At 34.1% G+C, this 21,597-nt stretch overlaps 1 protein-coding gene across 3 annotated transcripts; it reads right to left on the bottom strand.

The window, feature by feature from the left end:
- Nucleotides 1-409: 409 nt before the first annotated feature.
- LOC110112372 (glutathionyl-hydroquinone reductase YqjG-like) lies at nucleotides 410-18,854 on the bottom strand. Of its 3 annotated transcripts, XM_020844572.2 has the most exons (6): nucleotides 18,734-18,854; nucleotides 15,910-16,134; nucleotides 15,580-15,756; nucleotides 15,261-15,485; nucleotides 15,041-15,169; nucleotides 410-782 (listed from the first exon to the last, which is right to left on the bottom strand). In XM_020844572.2, the coding sequence occupies exons 2-6, from the start codon at nucleotides 16,120-16,122 to the stop codon at nucleotides 552-554; spliced, it is 975 nt and encodes a 324-aa protein (XP_020700231.1). In that variant the 5' UTR covers nucleotides 16,123-16,134; nucleotides 18,734-18,854; the 3' UTR covers nucleotides 410-551. The 3 variants fall into 3 exon arrangements, with proteins under 3 accessions (XP_020700231.1, XP_028550633.1, XP_028550634.1); XM_028694800.1 differs by lacking the exon at nucleotides 18,734-18,854 and having other exon boundaries at nucleotides 15,925-16,134; XM_028694801.1 differs by lacking the exons at nucleotides 410-782; nucleotides 18,734-18,854 and adding an exon at nucleotides 789-7,693.
- Between the last annotated feature and the right edge of the window lie 2,743 nt (nucleotides 18,855-21,597).

Genomic DNA, 21,597 nt, shown 5'->3' with positions numbered 1-21,597 from the left:
AGAATTGGAGCACTTCAATGATGAGCTTGATAATATAGCGGCGCTCAGCTTGAGAGCACAACGATGCATGTATATTGTAACAACCCAATATAAAAACATATTTGAAAACATTTTCTATAAAACCTTACAAAATCTAGACGGTTCTCCCGTTCAAACTACCCAAATGATAGGTTCTCTAGAGAGAGAGAGTATTACTAAGACCAGACAGACTGATGTGAAAAACTACGTTGCGCAACCGTGACAACTGGATATTACTGCGAAATATGAACTTATACCCAAAATAAATTTCCTCAAGCCCTGTGTCACTTTAATATGTATTTACTTTTTTTTTTTTTTTTTTTTTTTTTTTTTTTTTTTTACCCCCGGGTTTTTTTTTTTTTTTTTTGTTCTTTTTACACACGCAGCTACGTAAGGAAATCTTCTTAAGCTTACTTGTCAATCCGACCAGTCCATACTCGCTTGATTACAACAGAGAGCAAGACCTTGCTTCTTTACTACAATGATATTTATCACAATGAACTAAGAAATCAGAAGAAAAAAAAGTTACAAGATTAGTTGAACCTTTCTCTATCGTGAGGGGTAGAATAATCTATGCTGGGTCCAATTGGAATAATCCCATATGAATTTAGACTGGGATGGCTTCCATAGTAGCTCTTCCTAATGTGTTCCATATTAACAGTGCTACTTATGCCTGGGATTTGGTAAATATCTTTGGTGTAATTGAAGAGATTCGGATATTCACGGATGAGTTTCTTGTTGCATTTGAAATGAACAGCATAAACCTGTTTGAGCAAAGAATCAATTAGTAATCTCTTTGGTACAGAAAGAAAAGGACCAAGCTGTGCTTATTTTTAATGGACTACAGAGGGCCAATGACAACATCAGTAAGACCTGTGTTTAATATGAAATTTGGGGACTCTCCGAGGAGTTCAACGAGTAATGAGAAACTTGAGGCTAGATGACTTGAGGATGCTTGAAATTGTTCTTGCTGACTTCTTTTGGACTATACAAATGTTGTATGTTGAAAAGGCTCCTTGGATCAATCAAGTAGTCTATTGTTGCCTCAAAAATCTTGTACATAGTAAAAAACTATCAAAAACATATCGAGAGATTAACGGAGATTACTTCAGCGCTCAAGTCAACTTTTGATTTTTTTTTTATTTCTCTCTCTCTCTCTCTCTCTCTCTCAAAATCAAATAGAAGGAATGATAAGAGCGAATAGAAATGAGCAGCCCAAGCTTTACTTGTAAACAAAATTGAGGAGCTAGGGAGCATTTTGGTGATCAGACCAAGCTGGCTCCGAAGGCTCTTTAATGTTACTTTGGACAAACAAATCCCTAGGTCACTTATGATGATATAGATGTTAAGATCCCATCATAAAATGTCTTGGGGCTAGAGAATGATGAAGAGGAGATGAAGATGTTGGTTGGAGTAGAATTTTAATAGGGTATTACCATGATAGAAAACACATAGAAGAGATATTAGTGAGATGGAAAGGGAGGCAGGGAGAGAGAGAGAGGGACAAAGAAGAGATAAAGAAAGAAAGGAGCCAGCATTGCCTAGGGTAAGAAGGGACCAAACAATTGATGTTTTATTCAATATCAATGTGGAAACCCTAAATATCATAGTAACCTTTATTAGTGATCAAAACGCTTGCATAAGGAAAAATCAAATATATGAAAGAGTTATACATTGTGCACAATCTATCCTTTATTAACTAGGCCAAATATGACGAAGAGTGGATTGTACCATAAAATTAATCAACCAAATTATATGATTGATTGAATAAGTATTAAAACTATTGTCATGTGTCCGATCCTTGCATTTTGGTGCCTACGTGTTTGTGACACCGTACTTTTGGCCCTCCACTCTCGCACGAGGTGTATGCTACTCGTGCGCATAATGCGCTTGCATATGCTTTAGATTTGCTCATGCTAGCTTCCGCTTGAGGTTGCAATCCTTTCTTTGACGTAAATGCATCCTAGTGTCGGCATCTCTGGTGCTCTGGTCTCATCGTTTAACTACCGACCTTGCGTCTTCAAGAAGGTGCTTTACCTCTATCACTCGTTAATTTTGGCTCATCAACTTGTTTTCTACAAAGTGTGCTTCAAAGATGACAGGAGAAACTTCAAGATGTAGAAGAAGAACACAGAAACATAAGAGAGAACCATATGACCAGGTGTTATTTGTACAGTCAATTGATATCTTAAGTAGGATTTCTTTTGGATAGTATAAATGTTGCATGTTGAAACTGCTCCTTTTGTCAATTGAGTAGTTGAGGTAAGCCATTGTTACCTTAAAACTTTTGTACAACTACAATAACAACAACAATAACAAGAGCATCAGCCCTCATCCCACTACGTGGGGTTGGCCATATAATTCCTTTTTATCCATTGTATCTGATTCTAATAAAGAAAAATCATTTCTAATATTTTCTAACAAAGTCTTTTAGGTCTATCTCGACCTCTACTACATCTACTCTCCTAACTAGGTCATCGGAAGGCTACCATTTTACGTGACCAAACCATCTAAGATGACTCTCTCTAATCTTATCTTCCACTGGAACTACTCCAACCTATTCACATATATGCTCTTTTTGTATCCTATCTCTAAGAGTAAAGCCACTCATCCACCTGTGCAACCTCAACTGAATAATGACTTAAGGTAGAGAGATATGCGGTTGCAGTGGTTGTAACCAACCATCACAACTAGTTCTCCACGTCCTGTATAGCCAATTGTCATCTATATATGCATATTGTTGTACAAACATTATTAATGAAATGAAGAAACAAGATTTTCCTCTCTACTGCATATCCTCTCTACCTTAAGTTTGTTTCTCTGTTTTCTGCTAGCATTTAGCCAGCAGGTTTATCATGGTAGCAGAGCTATAATGGTTGATCAAGATTCGGCAGCCTCCCCTCCAACCAACTCCAATATCTCAACCTCACTAGCCGAGTTCACGGTTCCCGTCCTCCTCAAATTCCTAATCTCCAATCTCAAAAATCTTGTTATAACTCAACTGAATAATGACAACTATGTTATATGGCGCTTCAGCTCTAGCAAAAATTTTCTACCAATGGATTCGACGGACATCTTGTTGGCACTCAACCTTGTCATATAGATCCATCTACCCTCAATTATGCTCTCTGGTACCTCATTGATTGCAACCTAATTTCTGCTCTTCTCTCCACCATCTCCCCATCCATTTTACCCTATGTCCTCACCCTCTTTACGGCTCAGGATGTTTGGCTAACTCTTGAGAGGCGACTCCAACCTACCAACAGATCTCGCATAATTCAGTTAAAGAACGAGCTTCACCAAATCCAAATGAGAGACCACTCAATGGAAGAATACTTGGCTCAGATCAAATCCCTGGTGGATAATATTGTCGATGCCGGATCCAAAATTGACACTGAAGATATAATCCCATACATTCTAAATGGCCTTCCATCCACTTACAATCCCTTCAAAACTATAATTCGCACCTTTCTCAACCCAATCAGCTTAGATGTACTCTACCCTCTATTATGCAGCGAAGAGATTAATCTCCAGAATGAATATCTCAAAGATACAAACCAACATTCCCACACAACTGCACTTTTCACCAATCGATCAGTTCAATCTCACGGATGCCCACCCGCATCAACTACAAACCGATATCCTCGTGGACGAGGCACATTCTCCCGAACTCCCTCTTCCTCCACTTGTCTGCCTCAGACCACACCTACAACAACTAATCGACAAACGTGTCAAATTTGTGGCAAACTTGGACATTCGGCTTTAAATTGCTGGCATCACCGTAACTTCCAATATGCACCTACAACCTCCTGGTCACCATGAGCTCTTCTCACACAACAGCCATCAAACTCATCATCGGAGTGGGTGCTTGATTCTGATGTCTCTTCCCATCTCATCTCCGATGCAACAAATCTACAACACTCTATTACCTATCACGGTGCTGATATTGTTTCAATTGCTAATGGCACCTCTCTTCCAATACACAACACCGGTCAAGGACTCATGCCGCTACCAGACTCAGCCTGTAAGCTTCATCTTCATAACCTCTTACATGTCCCTTCCCTATCCCATAATCTTATTTCAATCTCAAAGCTAACTTTAGATAATAACGTTTTTATTTGTTTCAACACAAATGAGTTCATTATTAAGGACTTGCATGACAATTACCCTCTTCTACATGGTCATCTACATTATGGTTTCTACCATCTTCGGTTTCATTCATCTTCACCTCCTACGACTCTCTGCGCCACAACTTCATCTATACTTCTCTAGCATATGCGTCTTGGCCACCCTCATCATAGGCTTCTTACAACCTTCGCTAAATCTATTCTAGAACTATTAAATTTTTCTTCTTCTTATATTTTTACTTCTTATAATGTGGCTAAAAGTCACAAATTACCATTTAATTCAAGCAGTTCTTGGTCTAAAAAACCATTTGAACTAGTTCATTATGATGTATGGTCCCGCTCCCCTGCCTTAATTTAGTAGACACAAATATTATGTAATATTTGTCGATGATTTTACAAAATTCAGATGGCTCTATCTCATGCACTCAAAACATGAAACTTTCATTAAATTTCAAAAATTATATAATCTAATTAAAAATAAATTTAAAACCCTTCCAATCAATTTCTGCTCCGACCGTGGAGGTGAATTTACTAGCACACAATTCAAAGAAAATCTCTTACATCTCGGTATCACTCATCATATCAGTTGTCCATACACACCTGAACAAAATGGCCTCACCGAACGCAAGCACCCTCACCTACTTAATCTCACAAGGACACTACTTCATGCCTCTCATCTTCCTATAACATTCTGGGCCAAAGCACCGTCCACAGCTAACTACTTAATCAATCGTATCCCTTCCAAAAAAAATTCTCTTCAAAATCCCTACCATAAGCTTCACGACAAACCTTCCTCCTACAAACACCTTCAAACGTTTGGTTGCCTCTGCTTTCCATGGCTACAACCTCACACAAAACAAACTCTCTCCATGCTCACAATAATGCATCTTCCTAGGTTATTCCTCCACTCACAAAGGATTCAGATGCCTTAACCTCCACACAAATAAACTTTACATTTCCCATCATGTTATCTTTCACAAAACTGCTTTTCCCTATCAGTCATCATGTTCCTCAACTAGTACAACAAATGCCACACCCAATCTCTCCCCACTTCTACTAATTCCCACCTCCACAATTACTCCCACTCACCAAACTAACTCCCCATCCCCAAAATCAACTTCACTGATGCCTACAACAATACCCGATAACACCATAGCCAATCCCATATCTACCGAACCCTCCTCCATTAGTATTGATTATTCAGACCCTACACCATTGCAACCACAACACACCCACCCATCCAATGCTAACCAGGCTGAAATCAGATCTGACACGCCCCAAGAAGATCTTCGATCTCTCAACAGTTTCCTCCTCAAACTCCAACCCAACTTCATACTCTCAAGCCGTCCAACACCCACATTGGCGTACAACTATGTCATCTGAATTCCTGGCTCTTCAAAAGCAAGGTACTTGGTCACTTATCCCAAAACCATCAAATCAACCAATTCTTGGCTGCAAATGGGCATACAAGACAAAATTAAAACCAAACAGTCAAGTTGATCGTTACAAAGCACGCTTCGTAACACAAGGCTATACACAAAGAATTCAGGATCAACTACACTGACACCTTCAACCTAGTAGCCAAGATGCTAACAATACGCATACTTCTCACTTTAGCATTACAACATCGTTGGCCCATTCTTCAAATGGATGTTTCAAATGCTTTCCTTCATGGAGATCTTCAGGAAGAAGTTTACATGAAGCAACCAACCGGCTTCATTGACTATCAGCATCCAGACTACGTTTGCAAGTTGCATAAATCATTCTATAGCCTCAAGCAGGCGCCTCGACAATGGTTTCAAAAGCTCACTATATTTCTTCGACAATTCGGGTTTACCTTCAGGAAAGCAGACCCCTCTCTCCAACTATACCGTCAAGCAACTATTCAATCATACATACTCATTTATGTTAACTACATATTAGTCACTGGAAATGACACAACAACAATTCAGAACCTTCTCAAACAAGTGAGCTCAAAATTCTCATTAAAGCAATAGGGAACCATTTCTCTATTTCTCGGAATTCAGGTACTTCCAACGTCAAATGAGTACTTTCTCCACCAACATCATTATGCCAAGAACTTACTTCATACTGCTGATTTTACTTCCTGCAAACCGTCACCTACATCAATGGCTCTCAAATCAAGTCGCGGCCAAACATCTGATCCGTTATCCTCAGACCCCAAGCTCTACCGCCAATTAGCTGACTCACTTCAATATCTCTCAATCACGAGACCGAATATTGCCTTCGCCACGAACTCTATCTGCCAACATATGCATCAACAAGGGCAAAGCGACTATCAAGCTCTCAAAAGACTGCTGTGATACATCAAATGAACAATACATTTCGGTCTTCCCTTAACCACAGGTGATCTTCAACTATGATCCTATGCCGACGTGGACTGGGCGACTGATACTACAGCAGAAAATCAATTACAGGTTTTTGCACTTTCCTAGGAAGCAATCTAATTTTCTGGTCAGTGAAGAAACAAATCACCATGGCAAAATCATCAACGGAGCATAATATCGCTCCATATCCTCCGCCACCTCAGATGTTCTGTGGCTTCGTCACTTGGTTGCAGAATTTCCAATCCCTCAACTTTCATCGACTGTAATCTACTGTGACAATACCTTCGTCATTGCCCTTGCAAACAATCCGGTGGTCCACGCAAGAACGAAACACATTGAAATTGAATATCACTTTATCGGTGAACATATCAACTCTGGTGCAATCACCATATCTCACATCAATTCCACAAACCAAATAGCTGACGTCCTAACAAAATCACTTCCAACGGCACGTTTCTTAGATCTTTGTCTCAAACTAACCATTCATTCCATGAATAATTAGTTTTGCGGGGGCCTGTTAGCATAGTCATCAAATGAGTGGATCATGAATATGTCTCAGAAATGGTAGCGCCATTACCTATGCAGTTGCAGTGGTTGTACCATCACAACTAGTTCTCCACGTCCTGTATAACCAATTGTCATCTATATATACATATCGCTGTACAAACATTATTAATGAAATGAAGAAACAGGATTTTCCTCTCTACTGCATATCCTCTCTACCTTAAGTTTGTTTCTCTGTTTTCTGCTAACATTTAGCCAGCGGGTCCATCACCAAGGACTCCTTGGAGTCATTGAAAGGCCTAATCTCATTAGACTGGAAGATGAATTAAAACTGATGTAAAACACCGGAATGCATCCTATGAACCACAATTTATAGTAGTGTCCTGTGTGCTCAACCACAAATATCTCCAAAACAAATGAATAAATTATAAATATGTCCTATTTTCGAAAATAATATCAAAGTATTAAATAAATAAGAAGATATCAAAGTGAGCATGATGCATATGCATTTTTACAAATTAGATTACAAGCCTGATGGAGACATCAATATGCTAACCTAGTTATGAAATGTAGGAAAACTCTAGAAAGTATTGGATGTTCACCATCGATTGGAGGATAACGACAACATCATCAGTATGTTGGATATGCCCTCTCCCTTGGAACATTCCCAACTATTCCATTCACAATGAGAGCTTGCTGTTATAAACATGATGGGGACCAATTCATAGAAGTATACATATATCCAAATAAAATCAAAAGTACCTTAGATAATATTAAAGCCAACATTTCATAAATTCCCCACAAATTTTAAAAAATTGTGCCAATGACAACGAATCTAGACTAAAATACAAATTGAGCTTCTTCTCCTCTGGATGACTTTATTAGCTTAATCAATGCCCTAGAAGTCAAAATCAACTCTAAACTTAATTGAGCCTATTCTTTTAAAAGGAGTTGGACAATCCAGAGGTTAGATCAAGAAGTGTACCACAAGCTCCCAAGACAGCTTCATTTGCCTAATTTGATCTAGTAGGGAATTGAAATAGTCCCTCAGATTTAATATAAATTCTAGATGTTCACAAAGTTGAGAAGGATTTTCATAAAGAGAGAAAATGAGACAGAAAATTGGGCAAGAAGCAAATGAGATAGAGAGATCTATTAAAGAGATTTCCTTAAAGAAAGGATGAGGCAATTGAGATAAACAAAGAAGGTTTTGGACACTTGAATTTTCTAGAGGGAACTTCCTATAACAGGCCAAGAGTGAGGAAGGCCAAGAGTGAGGAAGATAAAAAGAGAATAATGAGAAATTGTAGTTTTAATTCTATTGCCAACGCTTAATAATTGAAAACTCCATTATATTTATAGACATTCAATGAAATGTTTAAAAATACTATTTTAATATAAAAGCTAATTTTAAAATTTGAAATAAATTATCATGCATGACGGTGGGTATTCCCTTGTTTGATGAACGATAATAATAACTTTCAACGAACAAACTAATTTTCCTAAATATGATATTCAATTTTAAATCTTCAAATAGTAATATAATAATATTATTTTAATAATTTCTTAAGACTTATTACGCCATCCTTCATAGAGTTAGATTTTTTTTTTGCATGGTCAATGACATGTTAGATGAGAGTCAAATTTAAATCATATTAGAGATTTTGTGGTAATTTATGTAGCTTGATAGGCTCAAATGTAAATAAACATTATAATTTTCTGTCACTTGATTTAGTTACATCTAGGTAGACTAAAACCACCCAAGATTGTATGCATGGTTTATAAACTTGGTTCACTCTTAGATTTTTTGCTTAAGCTTCAAATCTTCATTGTTAATTTAATCTAGGTTAGCTTATTTTGGTGCACCCTCCTGGGTCCACTCAGAGAATTTGCTAGTTGAAATAAATAAGAAGCCCGCTACTGGAGGAGAGCCTCTTAGATAATTTCTCATATAATTTTACAGAACTAGTTTACCAAAAGAAGAAAAAAAAAATCTCAAGTTATTCTAGTTTATGAAAATCAATATAAGTTGCCCAAATCAAATGAAGAAGAAAATTAAAGTGAATCAAAATAAGCAACTTAGGCCCTATTTATAGCTAAGGATGGAGCACTGAAAGAATAACAAAAGTTGGTTAATGGTGAAAGAGGTTGCATCATGCCACACCAAAATTTAGGGGTTGTTTTTTTTTGCCACTGTAATCCTAGGCCGTTTTAGAGTTCTTCGGGAAAGATCTTAAAAAGCTATATACGAGGAATGTCACGTTGACAAAGAGTTGCGTTGAAGGAAAGGAACTTCTAAGAAACCTTGAGTGAGGAAACATATGAAAGTTGTTATGATAGACTCAAGATTCAAATATATGATCAACTTTTGACATTTGTTCCAGTTGATCATCAATCAACACTTAATGAGTCATTTTACGATAATCATGCAATAATAAACTATCCTTGGCCATGGATGGTTGAAAACTTCTGCAGCTTGAACAAATTCAATTCAGGTTAAACCAAGTAAGGCAAGTTTAAACTCATTCTCTCAAATCAAGCCTTCATATAAGCTACATAAGGGTGAATCAAAGCATCCCACACCATGCTTGTGAAGTATAGAAGCAATTTGATAGGAAGTAGATGCACTTTTCACAAAAATCAGCGGATGAAACAAAAATTTGAAAAAAAGAATGCCCAAAATAATTTTTATTGGAAGAACTATAAAGAAAAATGCAAGATACAATTGGATCTTCAATTGAAGAGGAAGATCCAGCTCTCCCAAATCCCTAGCCGTCAGCTAGAGCCAAATAACCTAATAATAAACTAAATCCAGCAAACTTGCAAAACCTCCTCTGAAATCACCCCATAGTTAGCCTTAAATAGGCTCCCACAATTCCCTCGCAAATCAGCCCCCTTTTCCTAAATAAATCTCTCTCAGGTTTGAATTTAAATTTGATTCATTTATCTAATTAATTACCTAACAATTGTAATTAAAACTTTCCTAAGCAATCCTCCTTAATTCGTCCTCATTTTCCCTAAACCCTTTTAGATTTTGAATTCAAATTAGATATCTTACCCTAAATAATTCTCTCCCAATTATAATTAAATTTTTTCCTAAACAAGTCCCCTTTGATTAAGAACCTTCCTAAATAGTTCCCTCTTGATTAAGAAACTACATAATTCCCTCTCAATCAAATCAGCAAGTCCATCAATACTCCTCTCTCAAGGTGTCACCTTGTTCTCAAGGTAGAATGAAGGAAACTATTGTTGAAGCACTGGACTAATAGCAATAGACTGAAAAATGGACTGTCATTAGGTCGAATGATCCCTGCCTCCAACATCTCCCAGATCAATCTCTCCATCTCATCCTCCTGGAGTTAGGGAGAATGTTACGGACGAACACTGATATGTGAGACTCCGTCCTTTCAAATGATAGCATGATCGTGTTCTTGCGAAGGAAGCAACCCATGAATTGGTTGGAACACCTCTCGATATTCCTGTATGAGTGGTTGAACCATGTTGGGTGCTTGTATCTTCTTCCAATTTTCTTTTCCTTCTAAACTCTGCAGCTCCATAAAAAATCTTACACCTTCACCATTTTCCCTCCATGGAAGTGGCTCCAAAGATGGCATCTCCTCTTCTTCCCCCAAAATTTTCACCTCCTGATTCTCTCTCATTATCTCTATATTAGAGTTTCTCCCATTTTCTTATCCAGTCAATGATGCTCTAATCTTCGATGTTGTCGGTTTGATTTGGTCCTCAAGCAACTTCTTTATCATCTCCAAAATGATGAAAAATTTCTTATCGATCTTCTAATGGATGCTGAAAATTATTTTTTGAAACTTGAAATCTTTTCTATAAAATTAGATTTTATTTGTCTGATGTCCTTTTTCAACACTTCTACATTTCTTCCCATCATAGGTACCCAGATCTAGGCTCTGATAACAATTTGATAGGAAGTAGATGCACCTTTCACAAAAATCAGCAGATAAAACAAAAAATTGGGAAAAAGAATGCCCCAAAACAATTTTTATTGAAAGAACTATAAAGAGAAATGCAAGATACAATTGGTTCTTCAATTGGAGAGGAAGATTCAGCTCTCCCAAATCCCTAGCTGTCAGCTAGAGCCCAAATAACCTAATAATAAACTAAATTCAGAAAACTTCCAAAACATCCTCTGAAATCGCCTATAGTTAGCCTTAAATAGGCTCCCATAATTCCGTTCTAAATCAGCCCCCTTTCCCTAAATAAATCCCTCTCATATTTGAATTCAAATTAGATTTATTTCCCTAATTAATTGCTTCCCAATTGTAATTAAAACGTTCCTAAACAATCCCCCCTTAATTCCTCCTCATTTTCCCTAAATAATATCATCTTAGATTTTGAATTCAAATTAGATCTTTTGCCTAAATAATTCCCTCCCAATTATAATTAAAAATTTTCCTAATCAAGTCCCCTTTGATTAAGAACCTTCCTAAATAGTTCCCTTTTGATTAGGAAACTTACTAATTCTCTCCCAATAAAATCGGCCAGTCCATCACAATTATGATTGATATTATTGGCAATTTTAAGCTACAACCAAACCTACAAGGCAACCTTGAGCTAAAGGGAGGAGATGCGATGCCTGCTTGATTGTCTGGGGCTGAGGAAGTAATGGGGCCACCGATTTTTATAGAAAATTATGGATGAAGATCGTCACCCTCTACTTTAATGGATGATCATTGGCCGCCAAAGTGTCTAGCAGTATTGGTGTGGGCAACTAGAAGAATAAAATCCCTATCATACGGTAATTACTATTAGTACAAGAAAATGAAGGGGAAGACATAATAATTAATTGAATTAGTTGATCGAGTTTGAATCGCAACCAATCACTAGAGATTGTGGTGGTTCCGGCTTATGACACTAGCATAGAAGAGTAGATTCCTTAGTCCAAGGTAAGAACGGACCAAACCAAGTTTGCCAAGTTGAGTCAAGCAAGATGGGTCATGATAAAGTTTGATGTGGCTGAAATTGAAGGTGATTTTGCATCCACATGATATTATTGAGTTCGTTGTTACTTTACTTAATGTTCAGGGGTATTTTTTTAGATCCAACATAGCTGTTGGATTTCACATGAGTGCAAATGAAACAACAAATTTCAAAAGATATTGCTAAATTAGATCTAAGAGAGGTTAGAAATATATGAACGCTTGTAAACTGTCGTGATAAAAGCAAATTCATTAAACAAAAAAGAATTACAAATAATTTAAAATAGATATCATATAAAATTTAATAAGTAAAAGAAAGCTAGAAGATTTGGCAAATAGAACACTGAATCCAAAAAATAGATTTTAATTTTCACATAATAGGCTAAATTTAGAGAATAGAGAAAGGATTGTATACAAAATAACTTGTGCAAGAAAAAGGTAACCTAAAAACTTTGATATAACATATAGACATCAGTGGAATCTTATTCAAAGACCAAATTTAATGAAAGATATAAATGTGATTTTAAAAAGTTATTAAATATCTTTAAGAAGAATAACTTTATGAAAGCACAAAATTAACCAATAAAATACTAATTGAGATCAGGAGTAAAGGGACATGCTCCAGACACTGAGACACACGTTTAATGAGAATTTTAGATGAAATTCTAGAGATTAAAGGAATGCTACAAGATTACAGAAGTACTTCAACATGAGTTATTAAGAGTAGTATGCTAAGAACAACAATAACAATTTTAAGCCTTTATCCAGGTCAGTTACATGAATCTCTTTTCTCAATTTTGTCCTATTAGAATTGAAATAAATTTAGGGGATTCAAACTTATAAAGACATAATAAATTGAAAAAGGAGCAAGAACAATCAGAGGCCAAACCTAACCTAAAGGATCTATCTAAACGTTAAAATCATATATGACATGAAAAAAAAAAAAGCTTGTGGACCTATAATAATGGGCCCAAAACATAGATAGCTCCAGGTATTTAATCCTAAGTAGCTTTGGCACTGTTGATTTCTTCTTTATCATTTCAGAAAATCAAAATATCTAGGAGTGAATAATCCAAAGATGTTAACTTCGACATAACCAAGTATAATTAATCATGCAAGCATGATAAGAAGACAATAAGTTTGCTTGATCAATGGTTTATTCTAAACAATGCTTTTTCTCTTGGATTTTGAATGCAAATGTTCTTGTTCTTCCTCTCATCCCTCTTGTGTTGATTTTTTCTTGGATTTGGAGGAGAAATTTCATCTTGAAGGAAAATTAGGGCAAACCCTAATTTGTGAAACCTAAGGCGTATCAGTGTCATAGTGTGGCCAATTAGAAGAATAAAATCCCTATCATACGGTAATCACTATCAGTACAAGAAAATGAGGTGGAAGACACAATAGTTAATTGAATTAGTTAATCGAGTTTGAGTCGCAACCAATCACTAGAGGTTGTGCTGGTTGCAGCTCATACCACTAGCATAGAAGAGTAAATTCCTTAGTCCAAGGTAAGAACGGACCAAACCAAGTTTGCCAAGTTGAGTCAAGCGAGTTGGGTCATGATAAAGTTTGATGTGCCTGAAATTGATGTTGATTTTGCATCCACATGATAATATTGAGTTCTTTGTTACTTTACTAAATGTCCAGGGGTAGTTTTTTAGATCCAACATAGCTGTTGGATTTCACATGAGTTGCAAATGAAACAACAAATTTCAAAAGATATTGCTAAATTAGATCTAAGAGAGGTTAGAAATATATGAACACTTGTAAAGTGTCGCCATAAAAGCAAATTCATTAAACAAAAAAGAATTACAAATAATTTAAAATAGATAGCATATACAATTTAATAAGTAAAAGAAAGCTGGAAGATTTGGCAAATAGAACACTGAATCCAAACAAAAGATTTTAATTTCACATAATAGGGTAAATTTAGAGAATAGAGAAAGGATTGTATAAAAAATAACTAGTGCAAGAAAAAGGAAACCTAAAAACTTTGATATAACAAATAGACATTAGTGGATTCTTATTCAAAGACCAAAATTAATGAAAGATATAAATATGATTTTAAAAAGTTATTAAATATCTTTAAGAAAAATAACTTTATGAAAGCACAAAATTAACCAACAAAATACTAATTGAGATTAGGAGTAAAGGGACATGCTCCAGACACTGAGACACACGTTTAATGAGAATTTCAGATGAAATTCTAGAGATTAAAGGAATGCTACAAGATTACAGAAATACTTCAACATGAGTTATTAAAAGTAGTATGCTAGGAACAACAACAACAATATCAAGCCGTTATCCTACTACGCGAGGTCAGTTACATGAATTTTTTTTCTAATTTTTTTCCTATTAGAATTGAAATAAATTTAGGGGATTTAAACTTATAAAGACATAATAAATTGAAAAAGGAGCAAGAACAATCAGAGGCCAAAACTAACCTAAAGGATCGATCTAAACGTTAAAATCGTCTATGAGATGAAAGAAAAAAACTTTTGGACCTATAATAATGGGCCCAAACATAGATAGCTCCAGGTATTTAATCCTAAGTAGCTTTGGCATTGTTGATTTCTTCTTTATCATTTCAGAAAATCAAAATGTAGGACTAAATAATCCAAAGATGTTAACTTTGACGTAACCAAGTACAATTACTCATGCAAGCATGATAAGAAGACAATTAGTTTTCTTGATAAATGGTTTATTCTAAACAATGCTTAATTCCTGTACCTATTCCTCTGCAACAATCGATAATTCAATATGTCACAGATTTTGACTACATCAAAATTCTAAACATAATGATAAAATTGCTGCAAATTTTTTCAATAAGGGAGTAAATAGCAAAGTGCATCGAATTCTTGCAAATCTTTGAAAGGGTGGTAGAGAAGTTATGCTTATGACCATGTTTTGTAAGAAAAATATTATTAAAGCACATAAGGATAAGGAATGAGTCATATGAAAATTGAAAACTCCTAATTCAGAAGTACATGTAATCACACTGCAATCAGTGGGACTAAAAGTAACAAAAAATATATTAGCAAACTCCTGTTTCAAAGACTTAAGGAAAGATTTAATGTATATTTAAGGATCATACCTCATCAAACCTTATCAAAGTCACAAAAAGACGAATATCAGCATCAGTAAAGTGATTCCCACAAATATAGTGTTGATTGCTTAGTATCTCCTCACATTTGTCCAAGGCTTCATATAACTGCGCCACAGCCTAAATGAAAGGCACGGTATCAGTAAGATGAACATCTTTGATTAAAATGGATACTTTGGCTCAATGATCTGACCCACGAAAGTTATATTACCTCATCATAAGGCTCCTGTTTCCTAGCAAACCCACACTTATATACACCAAGACTTATCCTATCATAAACCCATTCATTGGTCTCATCAATAAGTGCTTGCAAGTGAGAGGGATACAAGTCTAAGTCAGCATTTTTGGCAATTTCATTGAACTCTGTGTTCAACATACGGATTATTTCTGAACTCTCATTGTTAACAATTGTTTTGAGTTTCTTATCCCAAAGAGCCTGTCAAAGATAATGTCAAAAAATTTCTTAAATGAAAGACTCGCTAAAAGGAAAATGGAATTCAACAATGAATAAAACCAAATACTCCACATACAGGTACAGTATATTTTCCGCAATAATTTGAGTTCGCAAGCTCATAAAGTTCTCTAATACTCTTAGCTCCATTCAATGTGTCAGGATCAGCCCCAGATTCTTCTGTGCTAGAAGAAGGAAAGACCCATCCAAAATAGTCATCGGTCGATTTAGTTCTCTCCCATTTTGGTTTAACTGACTAAAAGAAGAAGAAAAAATAGTTAGAACATAAAGATCAAAACAACAAGCATGATAAAGCATGTCAGAGAAACTCATCATATGATGTTATTTATTATAAAAAAATTAAAAAAAAATAAATAAAACATGTCAGAGAAAGATAAAACAGAGTTACTGAGAAACTGATGGCTTTGTCCAGTCCTTTTAGTTTTAAATATGTCAGGCATCTACAAGCAAAGGGGCATGCAAATGATATGTAAAGATGGTATCTTCCAGATTCTGCAGGAAACTGAGAGGTCGGATCTTTTGAAATAAAATTGCGAAAAGTTGAAGCCGAGGGGTTGAAAGCTCCAGGTTCTGACACTTCATCCAGAGCATGCTGAGCCATTGAAAGTGTAATCTGAAGATTCCATAAATTCAAAATCAGCGCAACAGAAGCTAGCTGAAGGTTATACGTTCATTTAACAAGAAAATGTTGCATTTAGATCACTAGGAAATTATTGCAATAAAATATCAGTGTTGTTTGAAATATTTAACAGGCATAAGTTCACTGAAGCTTCACAAAAGACAATGCAATTAGCATCACTTAAACTATTAGATTATGGAAAACATGAAATAGTATAAGATACCAAAATCTTTTTATCCGTCTTCTTTGCACATAATGCATTATCTACTAATCTACTAGAACTTGACTACAGATCATAAATAATCATTTTTAAATGATTTCTTAATTTGCATATCATGTAGAAAATGATTATTAACATAGTAATAACTAATAGCAAATTTAAACTTCCATGGCATAATAGAAAAAAAGGCAAATTTCAAAAACAATGAAAATAGCTTGAAAGTAATAATATGCATGCACCAATTAGATTTTTCCGGGACAGTTCAATAATCATAAACACTTCCTACAAAATCTTACACAAAAAACAAGTTCTCACCCTTAAGAAAAAAAAATATAGTAGTATAAGTATATAAAAAAAATTAGACAATTCCTTGTGATCGTGTAAAACACTATCATTGTCAGGTCCCAAATCCTGGATGAGAAAAAATAGAGGGTTACATTAGGTAGTCGGCAGCTAGCATAAAACTTGTCGAATAATCATGACATGAATCTTTTAATACATTGTGTTACTGTTAAGATGTTCATTGAAAGCAATGCATTATAATGAAATTATTAAATATTATGTTTTATGAAAAATAAATATTCTAAGCATTCAGGAAACTAAATGGATTGGAGAGAATGCTAAAGAGATTGATGGTTTAGGAATATTTGAAAATCATTTATGGTGGCCATGGGTTTGAAGCGACTAATGAAGACGGTTGGATCATATTAAGTTTTGCTCTAGCTTATGATTTTGTAACTTCTAATATATATTTAAGAAAAGAGATGAGCATCTCATCACTTATAAAAATAAATATAATAAAACTCAGATTATTCATTTTCTTATAAGAAATATATATCAATTAGATTGCAAAAATTTTAAAATCATTCATAGTGAAAGTTTACGTACCCAATATCGCTTATTAATTTTGGACTTTAAGATGAAGAGATGGATTATAAAAAATAAAGTAAATTATTAATCGAAGATTAGATGGGAGAACTTAAAGAGCAATAACAAAAGTATTTTTGAGAGTAAATTTTAAGATCTTGTGCTTTTAACTATGCATAAGGAAGCCAATATTATGTGAGAAAACATAATTAGTAATGATGCTACTAATAGTAAAAATAGTTGTCAGTGGAATCAAAATGTACAAGAAAATATTAAAAAAAAAAGAATCTTTGTTATAAAAATTGGTTTAAGTGTAAAAGGTTGGAGTAGCTCCAGGAAAGATAAGATTAGAGAGAGTCGCCTTAGAAGGTTTGGTCACATAAAACATCTATCTTCCAATAACCCAATTAGGAGAGTAGATGTATTAGATTTGACCTATGTTAAGAAAGTTAGAGATAGACCCAAAAAGACTTAGTTAGAAAATATTAGAAATGACATTTTTATTAGATTTAAATGAAGATTTAACTCTACACATAACACAATGCAGAAAATTATTCATGTAGCCGACTGCACATAGTGGGATAAAAGCTTGATGTTGTTGTTGTTGCTGCTTGTGCTCGTGTAAAACAAAAACTTGATATCTCTAAAAATTTTTCTAACCTATGAAAATAGTTTGTGTTCCACTTTCTTAAAATGAAAAGAAAGCAATTGTTATGCCTTGATTTTCTTACATTCTCTCTCCTTTTTTCTACTTGATTTGATCTTTTTTGTTGTGAAGCTTGGGGAATCGTCATCATCATCTTTCACAAATGTTATCCTTAGTATGCTTTGTAAAGCTAGGTGCACTTGTTCAGAAGGACACAAAAGAGATTTCATCAAAACAATGGTCCCCCAGGTGCAAGCATAAGCTGATTTCATTTTTTACCAAATAGAAAAATATATGTCAAGAATTTAAGTCTTTAAATTACCACCACAATAAGAAAATAAAAAAAGAAGTAATAAATAGGAGAACGTTGTCATTTACTTTTAACAGGCACTACAACCTATACACAATAGTTTATGGAAAAAATAGTAATACAGTGTTTGCAATGATAGCCAAGAAGTTTATTTCCACAAAACAACAGCAAACAAAGTAGCAAAATGCCCGGTACTTGCTAGCTCAGCATAGGAGGATATAACCTTCTTCTCTATTAATCATGTTTACAATCAACTAGTAATCTAACAAATTTGGATCTTCCCTTATTCATGTATCCAAGCAAGGCTGCATCGCCAAAAGGAAACAAAATTACAAACCCATTCCACAAAATATTTCACAATAGCTTTGATTACAGGTACCTAGAAGTTCAATAGAACCAAATCATGATCATAAAGAAAGCAAAACTAGCACATTACAAAACCCTAATCAAGGTCAAATAATGCAGCAGAGAAAATCAAACTCCTAGGATGAGATTAGAATACCAAAGCCCACAAACAAAGAAAGAAATATATAGACGATCTTGAATCAACCTTGAGAAATTCGCCTTCGCTTTAGCCAAAAAAAAAAAAAGTTAGCGCCACTAAAAGAGAATGAAAAAGGTTTATAGAATGGAGAAAATAAAAAGCTGATGAGTGTAGTAAGACAAAGAAGGACGGTAGAAGCGTTGACAAAATAAAAATGAAAATTAAAAAATAATAATAATAATAATTAAAAAAAAAATAAAAAAGAAAATTGAAAATGATTATTAAAAAGGAAAGGTGTTATCAGGATCAGGTCGTGGAAGTCAACAGTGGCGCGGTGAGGTAGACGGTAGACTTTTTTTTTATCTTTTTTGTAATGAGAAGCACTATAGTGTAAATTCCGGTCGATCTAACATATAACCCATATCAATTTACATGTGCCAACACTTAAAGCTTTCACTGTTTGTCAAGAAATTCGAACCAGGGACCTGGGCTTTGCCAAGCCGGCTCTTCACCACCAAGACAAACAGTGGTGGGTGCGGTGAGGTAGACCGTTGAACAAAATGTGCCACCGACCGTTGGGGTATCAGGAATTGCAGCTGCGATACACTCCCCTGATGCGCCAACTGGTCCACCACTTCGTGGGATATATGTATGGGACTTTTGAGCCGGTCAATGATAAATTCCCATATATATTATATATATAAATTTTAAACTTATAATTTTTTAATTGATAGTAAAAACTCCCAACAAACAAAATCAAAGTGAATTATCTCTCTGTTATACATACAATAAAATTTCTTTTCAGTAATTATGACATTTTGATTCGAATAATGCTCGACTAAGCCCCACTAGCTAACTAGTTAGCCCACTAGCTAATTAGTTAGCACAAGTTAATTGGACAATTCTACCAAACCTGATTCAACATAGGCTAAGCTCATCGCAATATGTGGAAATCCTAGAATTCAACTAGCTACAGAGGCACAGGAGCGGAGGCAAAATTTTTTTCATTTGGGGCACAAATTATTGAATTAAAAAAAAAAATCTCTCAACCTTTTTCATTTGAACTTGGGACCGTCATAGGCAGTTTTAGTTTTTTTTTTTTTAAATCATCAAACTCAATTTAAAAAGATAGAAAATATGATAATGGGAAAAACTTATAATTGAGAATGTTAAATCTTGAAACTCATCCTACATATTATATATAATTTCTCCCATCGTGTCTTCATTTCTTGAAATCGTTGTATAATCATGTCATGATCAATACTATTAAGTATATCTTTTTCAGTATAAGTTGATAGTTATTTATCCAGTAGTCTTTCATATGATTGCATACGATCGCGTAAATATTTCTTTATAAATACTGGCTCTGCTACTAGTGTCAACTTATTTTGAAGCTTATCAATTTTCTCATAAATTTATACGACTCCAAATTATTGAAGTAAAAAAATTGCGATTATCTGACAATAATTTCAAACATTAACAGAAAAAAGAAAATGTGTAATCTAAATCCTAAAATAGTGCAAAAATTATATTAATAAACATGGTTAGAAAAATTATTACCAATTAAATAAAGAACAACTATTTAATTTATTTTAGTATTAGTAAATCTTGATAATAATCTTAAGCTTTACTTTTCAGCATACATATATTAAGATTGGATCCCATATGAAAATTATCTAAGCCTTTTTTAAACTAATGATTCATTGTATCTAGCAAAAAATAAATATGAGTAAAATTTTACATTTATCTTCACCATCTCTCTCTCTCAATATCTCTAATTTATTCCTTTCCCTTTGGCCTTTTAACGCCATATCGCAATAATGACAACTCCAGTGGTGCCTTTGATGGCACTGCGGTATTGATTTGTCGGACGTTGTGGCGTTAGATGAGACTTAGAGGTTTTTTACTTTTTATTTATTTTTTAACACAATAACACTAAAATAATACATTTTCACTAAAAATATAATGCATAAAATAATACATTATTTACATTTATCATATTGTACGATTCAGATCGTGCAGTACGATATATGCTCTAATTCGACCTCTTGATTTCAAATTCAAAAATAAGTAAATAGTAATAAACAAAATCATGTTTTGTATTAATTGTATGAATAGCTTCATCCAGTATTAAAATTACAAATTTTGAATTTGCCTATTTTTAAAAATATCAAAATTTTAATGGCTGGAATTTGAAATAGCTAATCATACAGTATGATATAGAACGTACTATATGATTAGTTAGAAAAATATTTATTTTTAAAATTTGATTAATTAATGCCATTTGATTTTTTGAAATTATGAATATATATATATATATATATATATATATCATAAAATATGAAGTGAATCATACAATATGATTTAACAAAAAGTCAAGTGTTATATACATTATGCCATTACATGATTCTTCTTTTGCTGTACTCAATAATTCTCTCAATGTGATATGATCCATAGTTTAGATTGATATATAATGGCGATATCTCTAGTATGATATGAAACATTATATTGATACACCTGAACGTGATATACTGATATATTTGAATATGATGATACTACACTTAAATATGATAGTATGCATAGCATTGATATACCTGAACATGATATGTATTTGTAATACATATAATGACTAATTAACATACATGATGATGCAAGTGTGATACCTGTATTAATACATTAATTGATATAATGATACACATAAAATACATGCACTAACATGCTGAAAAAATTGATTATAAGAGATAAAATTAATTACATGTGTGACCTTTTATTAGGCAATAGAGAAATATTATGAGTTACAAATATGTTCAAGAAAACCCATACATTCAACCAAACAATCTTTTTCAATTCTAAAATATCAAAATAACAGTTAAACATATCAAAAAATTTACTAATCAAATTTCATCGTCAAAATGAAAAATAGTTTAAAA

Source organism: Dendrobium catenatum, unplaced genomic scaffold (assembly GCF_001605985.2).
Source record: "Dendrobium catenatum unplaced genomic scaffold, ASM160598v2 fragScaff_scaffold_565, whole genome shotgun sequence".
Classification (NCBI taxonomy): domain Eukaryota; kingdom Viridiplantae; phylum Streptophyta; class Magnoliopsida; order Asparagales; family Orchidaceae; genus Dendrobium; species Dendrobium catenatum.
The sequence above is the reverse complement of the archived record's forward strand: the minus strand, read 5'-3'. Positions and strand labels throughout refer to the sequence as shown.